The sequence below is a fragment of the Oncorhynchus keta genome, chromosome 34, assembly GCF_023373465.1.
Source record: "Oncorhynchus keta strain PuntledgeMale-10-30-2019 chromosome 34, Oket_V2, whole genome shotgun sequence".
Lineage (NCBI taxonomy): Eukaryota > Metazoa > Chordata > Actinopteri > Salmoniformes > Salmonidae > Oncorhynchus > Oncorhynchus keta.
In genome coordinates this window covers 55,975,002-55,993,804 of record NC_068454.1, presented here as the reverse complement: position 1 = coordinate 55,993,804, position 18,803 = coordinate 55,975,002, and the positions used below count along the sequence as shown (strand labels likewise).

Sequence of the window (18,803 nt, the reverse complement as noted above, 5' to 3'; positions counted from 1 at the left end):
AGTTTCACTACATTGCCCTTTGACTTTCTGAACTTATCTTCACATGTACAGTTAGTATTAACCCAATGCTTCCACTCTCTCTCGCGTGGTCAAATAGCAACAGGACTCATTTGAGCGAACAGACACTCAACCTTTTTCTGACAGCGCTGACGCTGGATTCGGGGGAGAGACCGAGCGAATGTGAGAGAGAGAGAGAGTTGGAGAGCAAGTGGTGCGGGCGGGGCATTTGAGAAAACCAGCGTGGGGCCGAGAATTGTAATCTATTAAGCTTTGTGTGGTCGTCTCTATTGGTCTCGCACATTCAACTAAGCTACACGCGCCAGCAGTGAGCCTGCAGAGCAGCTTTTGGCTGTGCGACAGCCAGGACAGAGCACTGAGCCTTCTGTTGCTCTGTGATGCTATACAGCGTAATTATAACACTACAGCCATTAGCAGCCCACTGTCCTTCTCTCCAAGTCTTAAACAAAGGGAAAGGGGAGGAGGGGATTAAATGTAAAATCACACAGCCAGAGGAACCAGCCATCAACAAACAGCCTGGGAAGACACTGAAGTGATAGCCGATCTAATACTAGACTACCCTGTCTGGGTCAGTCGTTGATCTGCTTGTATGCCGGTCTTTATTTGTCACCTGTGACCAATGTGCTTGTATAGTGTGATGGAAGTAACCAACATTGGTGTGACAGGATCACTTGACTTGACAGTATATAGTTATCAAAAAGGGTTCAATCAAACCGGCCTTAGTAGCTAATGTAGCTAATGTCTGCTTAAATCTGAATGGGACATACTGAAAAGGATATACGGATATGGACATGCCCCATTTCGTCTGGGCATGGACGCTACAAGGTGTCGAAAGCATTCCACAAGGATGCTGGCCCATGTTGACTCCAATGTTTCCCGCAGTTTTGTCAAGTTGTCTGGATGTCCTCCTGGTGGGCCATTCTTGATTACACACCGGAAAACTGTCGAGCGTGAAAACACCCAGCACCGTTGTAGTTCTTGACACAAACCGGTGCGCCTTGCACCTACTACCTTGCCCACGTTCAAAGGCACTTAAATGTTTCGTCTTGCCGATTTCACCCTCTGAATGGCACACACACACACACAATCCAAAGTCTTAGGTGTCGAGGCTTAAAAAAAATCCTTCTTAAACCCGTCTCCTCCCCTTCGTCTACACTGACTGAAGTGTATTTAGCAAGCAACATTTCACCTGGATTCACCTGGTCAGTCTACATCATGGAAAGAGGAGGTGTTCCTAATGTTTTGTACACCTAGGTGTATATACTGCATGTTACAATGGATGTGTGTCCTTTCCTCAATTAGAGGAACCACCGTAGAAATAGAATGAGAACAGTCCTATATCTGTGGAAAACACCATCACATCAAACCATAAAGAAAATGATTCAACACATTCAAGTCAGGTGTTCCTTTGTGCATTTAAATGATACGGTGGTGATGCTTTTACTATCTGGCCCATGACTCCTTTTACGTTATATTTTATATCAATTTGTTTTGGGGGATTGATTACTAATCGTGTGATATTCAACAGATGAAGTACAGCCGATATACAGCACATCACTTGTATACACATGTAGACACATCATTTGACGCTAGAAAGTGGGGTGACAGTGTGCTTTGAGATGCGTGATGTAGATGTACGCCTGCTTAAACACAGATTAACGGGGCCTTTTTGGGAATGCACCGACTGGAGAGGGTAGGCCACGGGATGGAAGCGGTTAAAACCAGGAGTCCATTAACGGGCCAGTCGACCCAATTCTGCAGCACCCGCGGATTATCACGGGGGTGAGAGAGTTAATACGGGTCGTAAACAGTGCTTGACTGGCCGTGACTCAGTAATGCGAGGAGGTGGGGATATACATGGGGGTGTTTAAATGGGAGAGAAAATGGGAGTGAGTGAGTGTGTCAGACTGGATGTAAATTATGAAATGAATTCTAGTTGGATTATGATTCCATATTCTAAATGGGAGAGATTTCCTAAACTTCATAAACAAATGCACTCATTTACGAGGGATTAACGGTAATCTCTCATTCTATCCTTCCCCCCCTTCTGCATACCTCTCTCTCCATCTCTCCCCACGAAGCATCAGTTTTTTGTGCATTGCAGAGCTTTGTCTATCTCCATCTCCCTCTTTGTCTTTCCCTTTCTATGTCAGTGTTTCTGTACTGCACGGTCTAGTCCCTAAGCAGGTGTGACATCTCTTTCTCCTTATGTGTCTACGTCTCTCCTCCCTTCCCCTCCTCTGCCTCTCTCTACCCCCTCCATCTCTGACACATTAACCCTCTCTTGGTTTCATGGTCTTCATCTCCACAGAGTTCAAGGACGAATCCACACCTATTATCTCAACCCCCCCACTTCACCCTCTCTTTCTCCCTCAGTCTCTCTCTCTCTCTAGTCAAATGCAGTGGGAATTGGCTTATATGGATAGGGCTAAATTGAAATATTTATTCCAGAACAAATATGAAAACCATATGCATAACCATGGTAGCAATTGAAAGGGAACAGTTTGTAGATAATGGGGAAATTATTAGACCGAAGGTGAGTACGCAACAGTTCAACGGACACAAGACTGATTTGAAACATTACACTGTTGAGTTTATGCGCATTTGACATTTACTGTACTTTTCGCCGGCCGCGTTTGTTAATAACGAAATCAGAAAATGCTCTAGATACGTTAAGCGTTATAAGATGTTCCTGGAAAATGCTCTCCTAGCTATGCCGCCGAGGAACTAGAGTAAGCACACTTGTGGTTGTTTTGTTTGGAACACAGCCCTGCGTCACAGCCATCACACAATTACTGGTGTTGCTTTTACGCAATCCAAAAACGGTCAATTTTTAAATCGCAATCTGGGTCAGGTGAGCATGATTTGACAGCTTGTTCTATTGCCAACGTGATTTGCTGAGTTTTGTACGATCTTAGTGTTAAGCTTTCACAAGGCAATTCAAAGAAACAGATCGTAATTTTGGTGCGCATAGAAAGAAGTCCTGGGTGCATTGAGGTGCGTGTGCCGCAGCAAATGTTCTTAACAATAAACAAACGTGAACTCATTCGGTCCAGAACAACCCAGGGTATGATGCCATGTCATCTTGTAACTGTACATCAAACAGTGATCAGAAACGTTGACATGAGATTCATGGTTCGGAAATGTGAAGTGCACATTTGGACTATGACTTCAAAGCTGTATTTATTATAATCCTCAACGTCGCATCTTTCAAAATATATCGAGTCACCGTAAAATGTACAGCATTTCGCTCACTCGGACAACAAAACAGTTTGCAAAGGTGGCCCAATTAGCGGGAGGGCAACTTCTTTTGTCGAGCGCTGGTGCTCCAGTTCAAAACGGCAGTCAGTCAAAACCCATATAGCGCCGTGACGCGCAGGGCCAGAGCTCTAACGTCATGGAGAGCATGTTACTTACTGTACAAGCCTGTTACTGTACAGCCACTATGTTCTAAATCTGCCTTTTTCAACCCGCGAATGGGTATGGGTGTAAAGGGTTAAACAGTTGATCATGCAGGAGGTTTGGAGTTGACCTTTTAACCTTCTACAGGGTTGTGTATGAGAGCTCTTGTGGATGTCAATGTTTAATATGACATGTTCTTAATGTACATGTGTGTAATGTACGGCATTGACCCAATAAAGGAGATTTCTAAATTCTCTCTCTCCCACTTATACCTCTTTCCGACAGAGGGGAGATGCCACTTCAGAGGCACCTCAGCTATGGCTTTTTTCTTCTTCTATATCTGCAACAAGGGCTTTTTTCCATTCTCACTCCCTCTCCACCATTTTTAATAACTTTTATTCAATTCCTTTTACTTTTCTCCAGCAGGTATGTAACGGTCATTACATAGCAAACACTAAGGCCTACACTAACACAAATGGACTGATTGTCAATGGGGGGGGGAAAGACACACAATACCGTCTCAAAGAGAAAGACTGAGGGAGCGAAAGAGATGGACAAAAATACCTTCTTTCACAAATGGTCTGAGAGAGAGAGAGAGAGAGAGAGAGAGAGAGAGAGAGAGAAAGAAAGAGCGTGGGTAGGGATTGAAAAGCCCGGTGTAAAAATAGAGAATAGTTTATGGTCTTTTGGGAGAGGGGACTGGTGGCTGGACCAGGACGGTCCACCAAGTAGGACGGGGAGGTTAACAGGACTACCCCGCTGTTCAGCGTGGGTGGTTCAGTCTTTAAATCCATCACCGCAGCTCATCACAGCTCGTCCTTTCCCCCTGTCACCCTGCCCCTCCCTCTACTCCTCGACGACTGGCTTCCGCTTCTACCACTCCGAGCAGGGGCAGCGGTGCCCTCTCTTCCCTCCTCTTTTACTTCTCCTCCTTTCATCACACTCTGTCCATCTGCAGCCCACAGGGCCTCGGCCTCCTCCCTCTCCTGCATGAGGCACAGAAGGTACAATAGTGTGAGGTAAAGTGAGGTTCAATGGACCGTATTCACACCATGGCCGTGATCAGACAAAATCCAGGCTAGAGGGGTAGGAAGCAGAAGTGCTCCTTCAGAATCTAGGGAAAATTGTGCCAGAACTTTCCTCAAGTTCAACCTTAAAATTATAGATCATTAATAAACCGACCAACAGGAAAATAAAAAAAGTGCCTATTGTCACATGTTATTTGACTACCAACCCTAGCTGACGGTGACTTATTCTTCAAAAGCGCCATCTAAAACAAAAAGTGAATTACCATAGGGAAAATAGCTTTAAATCGTCAGCGCTAGATGTGAAAAATGAGAAAGAAACAACCATTACATTTGCATGCATGTTCTGTTTGTTTGTCTGCAGCTGATCTTGTTGCTATAAACAATAACCTTGCAGTCACTTTTGTAAGTTCACCGCTTGTGGTAGAAGTTCACCTTAACCACTGATCTAGGATCAGCTTCGCATACCTAACCATTAATACAAAACATGAATTAAAAAAAAATGGTTAGGGGCAACACTAACCAATTTCAACTTCACTTCCCTACCAAGATGGCTGCCATTGTGGCTCCCACATTACCATCTAGTGAGCAGTCGGCCCTCTCTTTTTTAAAATAAAAAATACACTCTATAGCATTAGCCTGGTCCCAGATGTGTTTGTGCTGTCTTACCAACTCCTATGGTTATTGTCATGCCAAACATATCTGATCTGGGACAGGTTTATATAGAGCAACCAATCCAATAACAGTTCTCACCATATCCCTGTGGTGCTTCTCCTTGGTGAACCAAAGGGCCAGTGCACACCTTCGGCCAGCGGTCACCGCGGTCACACCATGGGGGTTGACAGGACCGGAGGAGAACCCCACCAGCCGACCACAGGTGGGTTTCACCCGGGCCTACAGAAAGAAAGAGAGCAAGAGCGTCAGAAAGGGTAGCCTCTATAAGGGCCATGCTAGAATGGATAGAAGAGGCAACATCATCAGAACTTACTACGTACACACAACACCAACTATTTGTTCTTAATTTAGCGTTAGGGCTAATATTAGGTGTACAGTTACTGAACGGGTTAAGGTTCAAATTGCATACGTTAGAAAGCTGTGCTTCCATCCTTTCTAGCATGGCCAGATAGTGATGACCGGGGCCAGTGGGGCATAGGTCATAGTTCACGTGAAGATCAGCCAGTGTAAAGTGTTCTACTTGAGTTTGAAATGTCAAGTGACTTACTGTGACAGTCTTGGCATCCCTGTCTGTGAAGAAGAGCTCCCCACCGTCAAAGTCATCGTTCAGATAGAGCACAGCGCTGGAATGGAATCAGACATGGTCTTAGTCGGCATTTAACAACAAGTCTCGTCATAATTGTCATTTCTATTGCTTAGTCAACAAATCTAATGGTACTATATAACACACTGTCAGAGGCATGTCACATTATTTCCTCACACCCTCCTGCCTGAAATCAAGAATCTACACTAGGCTGTGGAATGGCACCTGTGTTTGTTTACCTTAGAATGAGGAGACCATCGAACCCTGGTAGTATTAAGATGTCACGACATACTGGTTTGAGTTTATTCAGGATGGGAGTGTCTGTTCATGTCATTTATATACACTCCCCTCCGTATGGATTTGGACAGTGAAGCAGTGTTTTTAAATTTGGCTTTGTCCTCCAGCATTTTGGATTGGCGATCAAATGTGTCATATGAGGGCGACTGTACACAATGTCACCTTTCATTTGAGTGTATTTTCATGCATATCTGTTTTACCGTTTAGAAATAAAGGCATTGTATGTATCTAGTCCCCCGATTTGAAGAAGTCATAAGTATTTGGACATACAGTGCATTTGGAAAGTATTCAGACCCCTAAACGTTTTCCACATTTCATTACGTTACAGCCTTATTCTAAAACTGATTAAATTGTTTTTTCCCCTTCATCAATCAACACACAATACCCCATAATAACAAAGCAAAAACAGGTTCAGACATTTTTGCAAATGTATTAAACATAAAACTGAAATATCACATTTACATAAGCATTTCGACTCTTTCCTCAGTACTTTGTTGAAGCACCTTGGGCAGCGATTACAGCCTTGAGTCTTCTTGGGTATGACGCTGCAAGCTTGGCACACCTGTATTTGGGGAGTTTCTCCCATTCTTCTCTGCAGATCCTCTCAAGCTCTGTCAGGTTGGATGGGGAGTATCGCTGCACAGCTATTTTCAGGTCTATCCAAAGATGTTCGATTGGGTTCAAGTCCAGGCTCCGGCTGGGAAACTTTCTTTTGTTTGTTGAATTTTTACCCCTTTTTCTCCCCAATTTTGTGGTATCCAATTGTTTTAGTAGCTACTATCTTGTCTCATTGCTACAACTCCCGTACGGGCTCGGGAGAGACGAAGGTTGAAAGTCATGCGTCCTCCGATACACAACCCAACCAACTTAACACAGCGCGCATCCAACCCGGAAGCCAACCGCTCCAATGTGTCGGAGGAAACACCGTGCACCTGGCAACCTTGGTTAGCGCGCACTGTGCCCGGCCCGCCACAGGAGTCGCTGGTGCGCGATGAGACAAGGACATCCCTACCGGCCAACCACTGCGCCACCCGGGAGGTCTGGATGGGAAACTCAAGGACATTCAGCGACTTGTCCCGAAGCCACTCCTGCGTTGTCTTAGTTGTGTGTTAAGGGTCGTTGTCCTGTTGGAAGATGGACTTTCACCCCAGTCTGAGATCCTGAGCGCTCTGGAGCATGTTTTCATCAAGGATCTCTTTGTACTTTGCTCCGTTCCTCTTTCTCTTAATCCTAACTAGTCTCCCAGTCCCTGCCTCTGAAAAACATCCCCACAGCATGATTATGCCACCACCATGCTTCACCGTAGGGATGGTGCCAGGTTTCCTCCAGATGGGACACTTGGCATTCAGGCCAAAGAGTTCAATCTTGGTTTCGTCAGACCAGACGAGAGAATCTTGTTTCTTTGCCTTTTGGCAAACACCAAGAGGGTTGTCATGTGCCTTCTACTGAGGGGTTGCTTCCGTTTGGCCACTCTACCATAAAAGGCCTGATTGGTGGAGGGCTGCAGAGATGGTTGTCCCATATCCACAGAGGAACTATGGAGCTCTGTCAGAGTGACCATCGGGTTCTTGGTCACCTCCCTGACCAAGGCCCTTCTCCCCGATTGCTCAATTTGGACGGACGGCCAGCTCTAGGAAGAGTCCTGGTGGTTCCAAACTTCTCCCATTTAAGAATGATGGAGGCAACTGTGTTCTTGGGGACCTTCAATGCTGCAAAAATGTTTTGGTACCCTTCCCCAGTTCTGTGCCTCGACACAATCCAACTCCTTCGACCTCATGGCTTGGTTTTTGCTCTGACATGCACTGTCAACTGTGGGACCTTATATAGACAGCTGTGTACCTTTCCAAATCATGTCCAATCAATTGAGTTTATCACAGGTGGACTCCAATCAAGTTGTAGAAACATCTCAAGGATGAACAATGGAAACAGGCTGCACCTGAGCTCAATTTCAAGTCTCTTTGTGTCTGAATACTTATGTAAATAAGGTATTTAAATATATATATATATGTATAAGAAAAACATGTATTTTTAAATCAATTTAAGAATAAGGCTTTAAACGTAACAAAATGTGGAAAAGGGGAAGGGGTCTGAACACTTTCCGAATGCACTGTATTTACTTATAGCATAATCAAGCAGTCAAAAGTGTAGTATTTGGTCCCATATTCCGAGCACGCAATGACCATGTCAATCTTGTGACTCTACAAACTTGTTGCATGCAATTTGTTCTGGTTGGATTTCGGATTATATTTCACCCAATAGGAACTGAATGGTGAATAATGTATCGTGTCATTTTGGAGTCAATCGCATTGTAAATAAATATAGAAGATGTTTCTGAACAGTTCTACTTTAATGTGGATGCTACCATGATTACGGACAATCATGAATAATGATGATCAAAACTCCACAATCATGAATATAGATCATACCCCCACAAAAATGCTAACCACGGCCTCCCGGGTGGCGCAGTGGTTAAGGGCGCAGTACTGCAGCGCCAGCTGTACCACCAGAGAGACTGGGTTCGTGCCCAGGCTCTGTCATAACCGGCCGCGACCGGGAGGTCTGTGGGGCGACGCACAATTGGCCGAGCGTCGTCCGGGTTAGGGAGGGTTTGGCCGGTAGGGATGTCTCATCGTGCACCAGCGACTCCTGTGGCGGGCCAGGCGCAGTGCATGCTAACCAAGGTTGCCAGGTGCACCGTGTTTCCTCCGACACATTGCTGTCTTCCTGATTGGATGTGCGCTTTGTTAAGAAGCAGTGCGGCTTGGTTGGGTTGTGTATCAGAGGACGCATGACTTTCAACCTTTTTTTAAATATAGAAAGAAATGCTAACCTCCCCTATTATTGGTAATGGCGAGAGGTTAGAATGTTTTGTTGTTAGCCTCTGAACGTCATCTCACTCATAATTATTCATTAATGATTTTTCTTATAATCTTGCCATTATCAGGATTCATTAAAGTTTTCAGAAACATCTTATCTACTCACTTAGAAGAAAATAAAACTCCAGTCACCATTCAGTTACTATTGTGCAAAACAGAACGAGTTTGTAAGTGTCACATGTTTGTTGTCATTGTGTGAAAGAAATACGGGACCAAATACTAAACTTTTGACTACTCTGAACTGCTGTAAGTGAATTTCTCCAAATATTTAGGACTTCTTCACACTGGGGGGACAAAATACATAAAGTGCTTTCATGTGTAAATGGTAAAACAGATATGTATGAAAATACCCTCAAATAAAAAGTTACATTCTGTACTGTCGCATCATGAAACATTTGATCTCAAATCCAAACTGATGGAGTATAGAGCCAAATGTACCATTTTAGCTTCACTGTTCAAATACATACACATGGGAGTGTATGTGGTGTTATATACAGTAGCTCAACTACCAAGTCTTGTGTGTGTTTTTTACATGTATTTACATGTCTGTGCATGCACAGTGCAGACATCTGCATGCTTCTGTGTGTGCATGTGTTTTGCCAGTCTGCGTGTGTGTGTGTGCACGCGCATGTATGAGTGTGTGTGTACCTCAGGTCTCTGTGTGTAAAGGCAGGTGGTTCTCTCCAGCACTGTCTGGTCTCAGGTTCCAGTAGACAGTTGTCCACATGAACAGGGTGAGACAGGTCCAGTCTCCCCTCCTGGTCCCCTGGACAGGTCACACAACACAAGAGGGCCATGTTCATTAGGCACCAAATGGAAGAGAAATGGACTGAAATAGGGAGGGACTACCTGGAGTTGTCCAATAAGAAACACTCATTTTAGTTTTCCGTTGCAAAACGTTTTAGACAGTTTTCCCATTGTGTGCCCTAATGAAAACGACCCAGGTAACACAAAGGGTGACATAACACAGAGCAGATAAGACACCTGATACAAGTCAGGGGTTAGCTATTGGGTTACACTAGAAATGGGAAAAGCGTGATGAAATCTAGAGGCCTTAACCCTATTTGAATAGGAAAGCCTTGCGCCATTTTGCAATGAGAACCACAAATGTAATACATAATGGAATCAACAGAACAGATGGAAATGAACATGAAATATGAAGACGTGAAACCAAACATTTTTGGAACCATCATTCCAAGAAATAGAGGGCATTGCTTGAGTGGACCATACCTGTGATGGCGCTGCGGCACACTAGATGTGTGTAGGAGAAATGGAGTCCTGAGGGGCTCCTGAAGTAGGAGTGCAAGAGGGTTCTCACCCTCTCCCCCATCTCATGCAGCAGCTTAGCGTCTGATTGGTTCACCATGCCGTCCTGAGCCAACTGCAGACCAGAAAAGTGTACAACTATTCATTAGCTATGTGGCCATGTGAGACAGAGAGCGATCGACAGATAGACAGACGGATAGATTTAATCTCCAGATGCATCGTTCTCACCTTGACAGCTCTGAGGACAGTCAGGCCCTCAAACTTCTCATGGGGGGTGTGTGGGGACCGTCGCCCCCGGTAACCGTCCCCAGCGGACGCAGCTGCCTGTCAGAGACAATACAGGAAGGAAGTCATCATGGAGGATATGAGCTTATAGCCCTGTTGGAATACTTATGCTATTGCTGAATTCCAAATCCACCCCTGGTTCATATCCCTAAGAACCATAAAGATCAGGGCCAGAATTCATAAACTATATCTACACTACCGTTCAAAAGTTTGGGGTCACTTTGAAAGAAAAGCTCATTTTTTGTCCATTAAAATAACATCAAATTGATCAGAAATACAGTGTAGACATTGTTAATATTGTAAATTAGAATTTTAGCTGGAAACAACTGATTCTTAATGGAATATCTACATAGGCGTACAGAGGCCCATTACCAGCAACCATCACCCCTGTGTTCCAATGGCACATTGTGTTAGCTAATCCAAGTTTCTAATTTTAAAAGGATAAGTGATCATTAGAAAACCCTTTTGCAATTATGTTAGCACAGCTGAAAACTGTTGCTCTGATTAAAGAACCAATACAATTGGCTTTCTTTAGACTCGTTGAGTATCTGGAGCATCAGCATTTGTGGGTTCGATTACAGGCTCAAAATGTCCAGAAACAAAGACCTTTCTTCTGAAACTCATCAGTCTATTCTTGTTCTGAGAAATGAAGGCTATTCGACGCAAGAAATAGTCAAGAAACCGAAGATCTCGTACAATGCCGTGTACTACTACTCCCTTCACAGAACAATGCAAACTGGCTCTAACCAGAACAGAACGAGGAGTGGGAGACCCCGGTGCACAACTGAGCAAGAGGACAAGTACATCAGAGTGTCTAGCTTGAGAAACAGACGCCTCACAAGTCCTCAACTGGCAGCTTCTCAACGTCAACAATGAAGAAGCAAGTCCGGGATGCTGGCCTTCTAGGCAGAGTTTCTCTGTCCAGTATCCGCGTTCTTTTGCCCATCTTAATATTTTATTTTTATTGGCCAGTCTGAGATATGGCTTTTTCTTTGAAACTCTACCTAGAAGGCCAGCATCCCGGAGTCACCTCTTCACTGTTGAAGTTGAGACTGGTGTTTTGCGGGTACTATTTAATGATGCTGCTCTGCTCCAAAACCACCATAATAAAGCCAGACTACTTTGCAACTGCACATGGGGACAAAGATGGAACTTTTTGGAGAAATGTCCTCTGGTCTGATGAAACAAAAATAAAACTGTTTGGCCATAATGACCATCGTTATGTTTGGAGGAAAAGGGGGACACTTGCAAGCCGAAGAACACCATCCAAACCGTGAAGCACGGGGGTGGCAGCATCATGTTGTGGGGGTGCTATGCTGCAGGAGGGACTGGTGCCCTTCACAAAATAGATGGATTCATGAGGGAGGAAAAGTATGTGGATATATTGAAGCAACATCTCAAGACATCATTCAGGAAGTTAAAGCTTGGCCGCAAATGGGTCTTCCAAATGTACAATGACCCCAAGCATGCTACCAAATACTAATTGAGTGTATGTAAACTTCTGACCCACTGGGAATGTGATGAAAAAAATAAAAGCTGAAATAAATCTTTATCTCTACTATTATTCTGACATTTCACATTCTTAAAATAAAAGTGGTGATCCTAACTGACCTAAGACAGGGAATTTTTACTAGGACTAAATGTCAGGAATTGTGAAAAACTGAGTTTAAATGTATTTGGCTAAGGTGTATGTAAACTTCAGACTTCAACTGTATATACATATACAATGTACAGTATATGGCCATTGATAGGCTCTGTGTGATTTTCACTATATTGCAGTTTCAGCCATTACTTCCCATCCAATGGGAAACAGCAAAGGGACAGGGCTCATTAAAAGGGAGTCTGGTTTTCTGAGCAAATAATATGCAAGCTTACGGTCGCTAGGCGCAGTACTGTGTTGCATTCCTTCTGATCTAGAACTCCGTCCAGCACGACGCGATTAGTTCCATTTAAAGAATTGTCATCCATGCTGATGGTGACACCAACCTGAGGAACGGGACCCCCTGGGGATGGAACAGAACGGAGGTGTGAGTGAGACACAGGAAAAGGGTCCACACACACACACATAAACTCAAACACACATTTAAATCAAAGAGGTATTTATCAGATTAGCGTTCCCCAATCCCGTGACCCGAGCCAATGATGTTTTTTGTCATTACCAATCCGTCAATGTGTGCTTCTAACATGCCAAACACTAATGTTTACCCTCACCTGCGTAGAACCCACTATCGTCCATCTCCACCTCTTTCTCTCCCGCCTTCAATTTCTCATTCAGCACTTCCTTTTCTGCTCTGGAAATCAAAAAGGAAATGGCTTTCAACCGCCCAATAGCACTTCAAAGCCTCTTTCTCTCCACAATCCCGTCCTCTTTTGCATGAACTTTCTCCTTCACTTTTCCTCCTACCTCCATGTGTCTCTCAGCAACTCAGGAACAACCTCCTCTGGAGTCCAGAGATCCTATATCGGAGGACAAAAACACAAAAGGAACAAACTGCTGTATTTTTTTTATAGCCTTGATATACAGTAGATACTTTATGGCTCTGAGCCAAACCAGAACCAGCGATAATCAATAAACAACGTCATCATACCGGGTCGGTGAAATTAAAGTTGAGGTTTTCCATTCCGAAGTAGAGTAGCTTTTTCTCCTGCAGTGAGCGGCTCACATACCTGGCTATCTCCTGAGTATATAAAGACAGAGACCGAGGCTTAGAGACTGCTGCCCTATGTACATAGACATGGAATCAATGGTCACTTTAATAATGGAACACTGGTCACTTTAATAAAAATATAAATATATTTTATAAATATTTATATGTCCCTACACCCGCAATAACATGTTTACATACGGTTTTACTCATGTCATATGTATATACTGTATTCTAGTCAATTCTTCATTCCATTCTCTTACTTTTAGATTTGTGTGTGTTGTTGTGAATTGTTAAATACTACTGCACTGTTGGAGCTAGGAACTAAAGCATGTTCCTACACCTGCAATAACATCTGCTAAATATGTGTATGCGACCAATATCTATCTACAGTAGGGAGAACAAGTATTTGATACACTGACGATTTTGCAGGTTTTCCTACTTACAAAGCATGTGGAGGTCTGTAATTTACATTTCAACTGTGAGAGACGGAATCTAAAACAAAAATCCAGAAAATCACATTGTATGATTTTTAAGTAATTAATTTGCATTTTATTGCATGACATAAGAATTTGATCACCTACCAACCAGTAAGAATTCCGTCTCTCACAGACCTGTTAGTTTTTCTTTAAGAAGCCCTCCTGTTCTCCACTCATTACCTATATTAACTGCACCTGTTTGACCTCGTTACCTGTATAAAAGACACCTGTCCACACACTCAATCAAACAGACTCCAACCTCTCCACAATGGCCAAGACCAGGGGGCTGTGTAAGGACATCAGGGTTAAAATTGTAGACCTGCACAAGGCTGGGATGGGCTACAGGACAATAGGCAAGCAGCTTGGTGAGAAGGCAACAACTATTGGCGCAATTATTAGAAAATGGAAGAAGTTCAAGATGACTGTCAATCACCCTCTGTCTGGGGCTCCATGCAAAATCTCACCTCGTGGGGCATCAATGATCATGAGGAAGGTGAGGGATCAGCCCAGACCTACACGGCAGGATCTGGTCAATGACCTGAAGAGAGCTGGGACCACAGCCTCAAAGAAAACCATTAGTAACACACTACGCCGTCATGGATTAAAATCCTGCAGCGCATGCAAGGGCCCCCTGCTCAAGACAGCGCATGTCCAGGTCCGTCTGAAGTTTGCCAATGACCATCTGGATTATCCAGAGGAGGAATGGGAGAAGGTCATGTGGTCTGATGAGACAAAAATGTAGCTTTTTGGTCTAAACTCCACTCGCCGTGTTTGGAGGAATTAGAAGGATGAGTACAATCCCAAGAACACCATCCCAACCGTGAAGCATGGAGGTGGAAACATCATTTTTTGGGGATGCGTTTCTGCAAAGGGGACAGGACGACTGCACCGTATTGAGGGGAGGATGGATGGGGCCATGTATCGCGAGATCTTGGCCAACAACTTCCTTCCCTCAGTAAGAGCATTGAAGATGGGTTGTGGCTGGGTCTTCCAGCATGACAACGACTCGAAACACACAGCCAGGGAAACTAAGGAGAGTGGCTCTGTAAGAAGCATCTCAAGGTCCTGGAGTAGCCTGGCCAGTCTCCAGACCCGAACCCAATAGAAAATCTTTGGAGGGAGCTGAAAGTCTGTATTGCCCAGCGACAGCCCCGAAACCTGAAAGATCTGGAGAAGGTCTGTATGGAGGAGTGGGCCAAAATCCCTGCTGCAGTGTGTGCAAACCTGGTCAAGAACTACAGGAAACGTATGATCTCTATAATTGCAAACAAAGGTTTCTGTACCAAATATTAAGTTCTGCTTTTCTGATTATCAAATACTTATGTCATGCAATAAAATGCAAATGAATTACTTAAAAATCATACAATATAATTTTCTGGATTTTTGTTTTAGATTCAGTCTCATAGTTGAAGTTTACCTATGATAAAAAATAGACCTCTACATGCTTTGTAAGTAGGAAAACCTGCAAATTCGGCAGTGTATCAAATACTTGTTCTCCCCACTGGTCTTCACAGAGTAAGATACATTATTGTATCTATAAAATTTGAGTGTCGTTTATAAAATGAAACCTCCCTATTGGGCCAGGCTAGGGGTTGTTCATTTTATGCTGAGCACCAGTAGTACCTGGGAGGGCTTTGTCCCATGTGCCTCAGTGTCTCCCCCCAGTGTCTCTGTGTAGAGCTCCAGGTTACTGAGGGAGTCTTTGTCTGAGGGGTAGAACAGGAGGAGAGACCGCAGAGAACGCACCGCTCCTCCTAGATCGCCCGCTGCCGGAAATAGGTGAGAGAGAGAGGGAGGGAAATGAGCTTTGGTTGTTCACTAGATATATGTCAACTCCTGTATGAAACACCAGAGCCTTTTTGAAATGATACATTTTTTTCAGGTGCCATAGTCAGGCCAGTATCATCAGCTGCAGTAGAAGCAGAGTTACCATCACAATTGTCGTTAGCGTCATCATGTGGTCATTACTGTAACTTCAGATATGACCGTTCCCCTGTCTAACCTTTGAACTGTGCGATGTGTAGATGCTCCAGCTGTGTGGGTAGGAAGTCCTCCTGGGCTGAAATCCTTCCGGGTCGCGTTGCCACCTGAGTCACACAGGCCTGCTGGCAGGACAGGAGGGAGAGGGAGAGTGCTGGAGGACAGGAGATACAAATCACACGATAAGGAGAAGGAAAGATGAGAAAAGTAGAGAATAGCATAAGAATAAAATTAGTAGTATCCTATACATGTCAAACTAATTATAATCTTTGCTTTGTTTTGGACCAAACAAATGATGCACTGCGTGACATTATACTGTTTACAGTCAGCTGTCTTGGTAACACTCCCCCTGTAATAAGGCCTTTATAATGCTATATAACACTATCACCGTACAGACATTTTCAGCCTACTAGCCATGAGTGAGCTATAGCCCTGCATAGACAACCAGCTTCATGAACACAAACATGTTCTTCCCGTAACCTGTGTGGTCCAGTGGTTAGTGCCACATGTACAACCCAGCTTCCAATGTCAGCATGGGTTCAAATCCGAAACATGCCCTTCTGACTCACATTCGCTCATACTTTTTCTGTCCTCTTCACTGTCCGATCTCAACAAGGATATATAAAACCCTTAAAATATATACATTTTTAAACAAACAAACATGTTTATCTCACCTGCAGCCTTCTCAAACACCCCGTCCATTCCGTCCTCTCCTCTGTTCTCAGGGAGCCGCTGTGAGGCGACCTCACACTGCGCCCTGCACTCATCAGTCTGTCTCAGTGTCTCGTTCACACACTCCATCCATTTCTCCACGGCGTGCGTCCAATCAGAGGAGGCCTCAGAGGTGAGGGCAGAGTCGTACAGGGCCTGTGGTTAATAGAGGGATGGAGGTTAGGGTTAAGAGGAGGGACGAATGTTAGCTGGAAAGGTTGGCTATAATTGGTAAACATCAAGAACAGTCGTCGATGGCCTATACTCCCAATGGGCATAGTAAGTACGGAAAGCACGGAGACTTGCTGGAGACAAGCAAAACAAAGCAGTGGAATGAACTGCATTTTTATTTTTTACTGTTAGGCTTTAGTGATATCAAAAGTCCAGTGAAGTCCACATGATCGAGTCTCATTTATAGTACACTCCATTAGTAACATGTTATCAGGAATGCTGTGGGTGCATGCAGAGGTTACTGTGTGAGCCCTAAGGGCTTTTACGATTGGTTAGGTACTTCAGGTGAAGCCCAGAGAGAGGAATTTGAACCCTCAGGCCACATGTGGGAATCAAAGAATATTCATGAATTTCGTTGTAAGAAATACTTATTTATGCATCCAATCTACCATTTATTTGACCATTTCTCAGACACACACACACACACAACCCTCCTCCTCTCCCACTCTTTTTTATTACCCAGTGTTTCTCTGCCTCCATCTCTCTATCCTGGAATGCGTCCTCTGTTACTCCCTCCATCCGTCTATACTTCTCAATGTTGTTCCTCATCTCCAGGTGACTGGGGTTGGCCACGAAGAACGTGTGGGCTGCTGACGCTGCCTTCTGTACTTTCCCTAGCTGAGGAAGAAGAGAAGGGGGTGGGGGGTGGGGGTTGATAGAGAACGAGGTAAACGATGAAGAGAGGGAGGAAGAGGGGAGGAGGAAAAAAATAACAGGAGGAGGAGGTCGACGATGACGAAGAAAAGTCAAAAGTCCAGATGAGCTAGAGTGCACGAAGTATGAATCCTTATACCAGTGTAACTAACAACCAGTGGAATAACCTATGTAGTTGCTTCAACATGCAATTAGCTCTTCAGAACTATAATTCAACCGTCAGCCACACATATGCACAGGAACATAATGAAACAGCAGGTGAGTATGGTAACAGTTACCTTCCAGTAGACCACCTGCAGGAAGTTATAGGGGTTCCGGGTGCTAAACTCATATTCGATGTCGGCAGACACGGGAAGCTGTCCTGCAGGAGTGACAGCCCGTCCCAAACAGAACCGCACACACTCAGCCCGCCGCTGGACCCAGTCCACTGCCCATAGGTCCCACACATTCCCTTTTTCTGTGTCTGAGGACACACACACACACACACTACATTACTGGAATGTACCATACCAGGACTGTCTTGCACTCATAACCATAGATAGGGTCATCACTGACTCCTGGGAGGGTCATCACTGACTCCTGGGAGATATCTAGGCCCTAATGCAAGTTGTGAATGTAAGTGGCAAACATGCATGCACAGAGCACACACAGGTGGAGACAGAGAGACATACTCTCTATCATACATTCCCTATGAACCCGAACACATACAACACAGTAAACACACACATACCCAGTTTTGGGAGCCTGTCATATCCCGCTGGCACACATTCTTTATGGCACTGCCGTCGGGTACGAAATAGAGCCTCCCGGGTAGACATCGACTTTTCGAGCAGCTCCGCAGCTTTCTCCCACTCCTCGCTAAAGTATGCACGGACCCCGGTATAATACAAAACATCGTAAGAGGTTATGAGTCCGGACGCAGATCCTGCAGAAGACCCGATGCCTGCAACAGGAGAGGTTAAATAGAAGAATGAGAAAAGAGAGTGAATAAGAGAGATGTGCAGCGCCACGTAGACAGAGTTGTGATTTGCGCAAAGCGCCATGGTACTACGCCGTAGTTATTTTTGAGAAGGAGAGGGGGAGGGACAGGGCCAGAGGAAAGTAGGGGAAGGCAGGAAAGACGTGCATGGTAGTGATGAGGGGAGGAGAAGTAGTGGGATGGGTGGAGAAAAGAAAAGAGGCAGTGCACTTGAAAGTAGATTTGTTAACACAGTAAATAACATTGTTTGGAAGCAGTAAAATAATGCTAAAATAATAATAATCTAGCTTAATGTACTTGCCTACAGTCTGTACACACTCATTCATAACACTGTATAGGCTACACAAACCACATTGTTTCCATTCTTCATAGTGGCCTATTCTTTTCATAGCATAATTTCTTAAATCGAACTATTTAGGCTATATAGACCGACTTTACCAAAGTCCCACTAACCAAACATAAATCATGGCAGGTCTGAACATGCAACATGTAAAATATTTACCCTGTTTGACTACAAAGTCATTTGTTAATCAGCATTAAATGTGGCAGCTGATGACACATCCAATCCTGTATCTTTTCCCATAGTCTATTAATTACAATGAATAGACAATTTCATTGCCATATTTGTGGGTTTGTGTGAAGTTCTCTTTCCACCCATGCGGTGGTAGTAGTTCATTTGGTGCTTTAAAAAACCCAG

The 18,803-nt window shown here is 44.3% G+C and overlaps 1 protein-coding gene across 1 annotated transcript; it reads right to left on the bottom strand.

Moving 5' to 3' along the window:
* Positions 1-3,800: 3,800 nt before the first annotated feature.
* Positions 3,801-18,240, bottom strand: LOC118367318 (prolyl 3-hydroxylase 3). Its single transcript, XM_035750651.2, has 16 exons — positions 17,858-18,240; positions 17,406-17,590; positions 16,933-17,091; positions 16,206-16,398; positions 15,554-15,685; positions 15,175-15,317; positions 13,016-13,105; positions 12,832-12,884; positions 12,639-12,718; positions 12,303-12,430; positions 10,371-10,466; positions 10,107-10,257; positions 9,525-9,642; positions 5,668-5,743; positions 5,199-5,339; positions 3,801-4,406 (listed from the first exon to the last, which is right to left on the bottom strand). Exons 1-16 carry the CDS (start codon positions 18,168-18,170, stop codon positions 4,227-4,229), a joined length of 2,238 nt encoding a protein of 745 aa, XP_035606544.1. The 5' UTR covers positions 18,171-18,240; the 3' UTR covers positions 3,801-4,226.
* Positions 18,241-18,803: the final 563 nt, after the last annotated feature.

What these genes read in the sequence shown, in the direction of transcription:
- LOC118367318 (XM_035750651.2), bottom strand. Translation starts at nt 18,170, where the DNA reads ATGGCGCTTTGCGCAAATCACAACTCTGTCTACGTGGCGCTGCACATC. An exon ending in CTGTCCTCAGAGCTGTCAAG is followed by an intron (nt 10,258 to 10,370) that starts GTGAGAACGATG and finishes TCTGGTCTGCAG; the next exon opens with TTGGCTCAGGACGGCATGGT. An exon ending in TTTACACACAGAGACCTGAG is followed by an intron (nt 5,744 to 9,524) that starts GTACACACACAC and finishes ATTCCATTCCAG; the next exon opens with CGCTGTGCTCTATCTGAACG.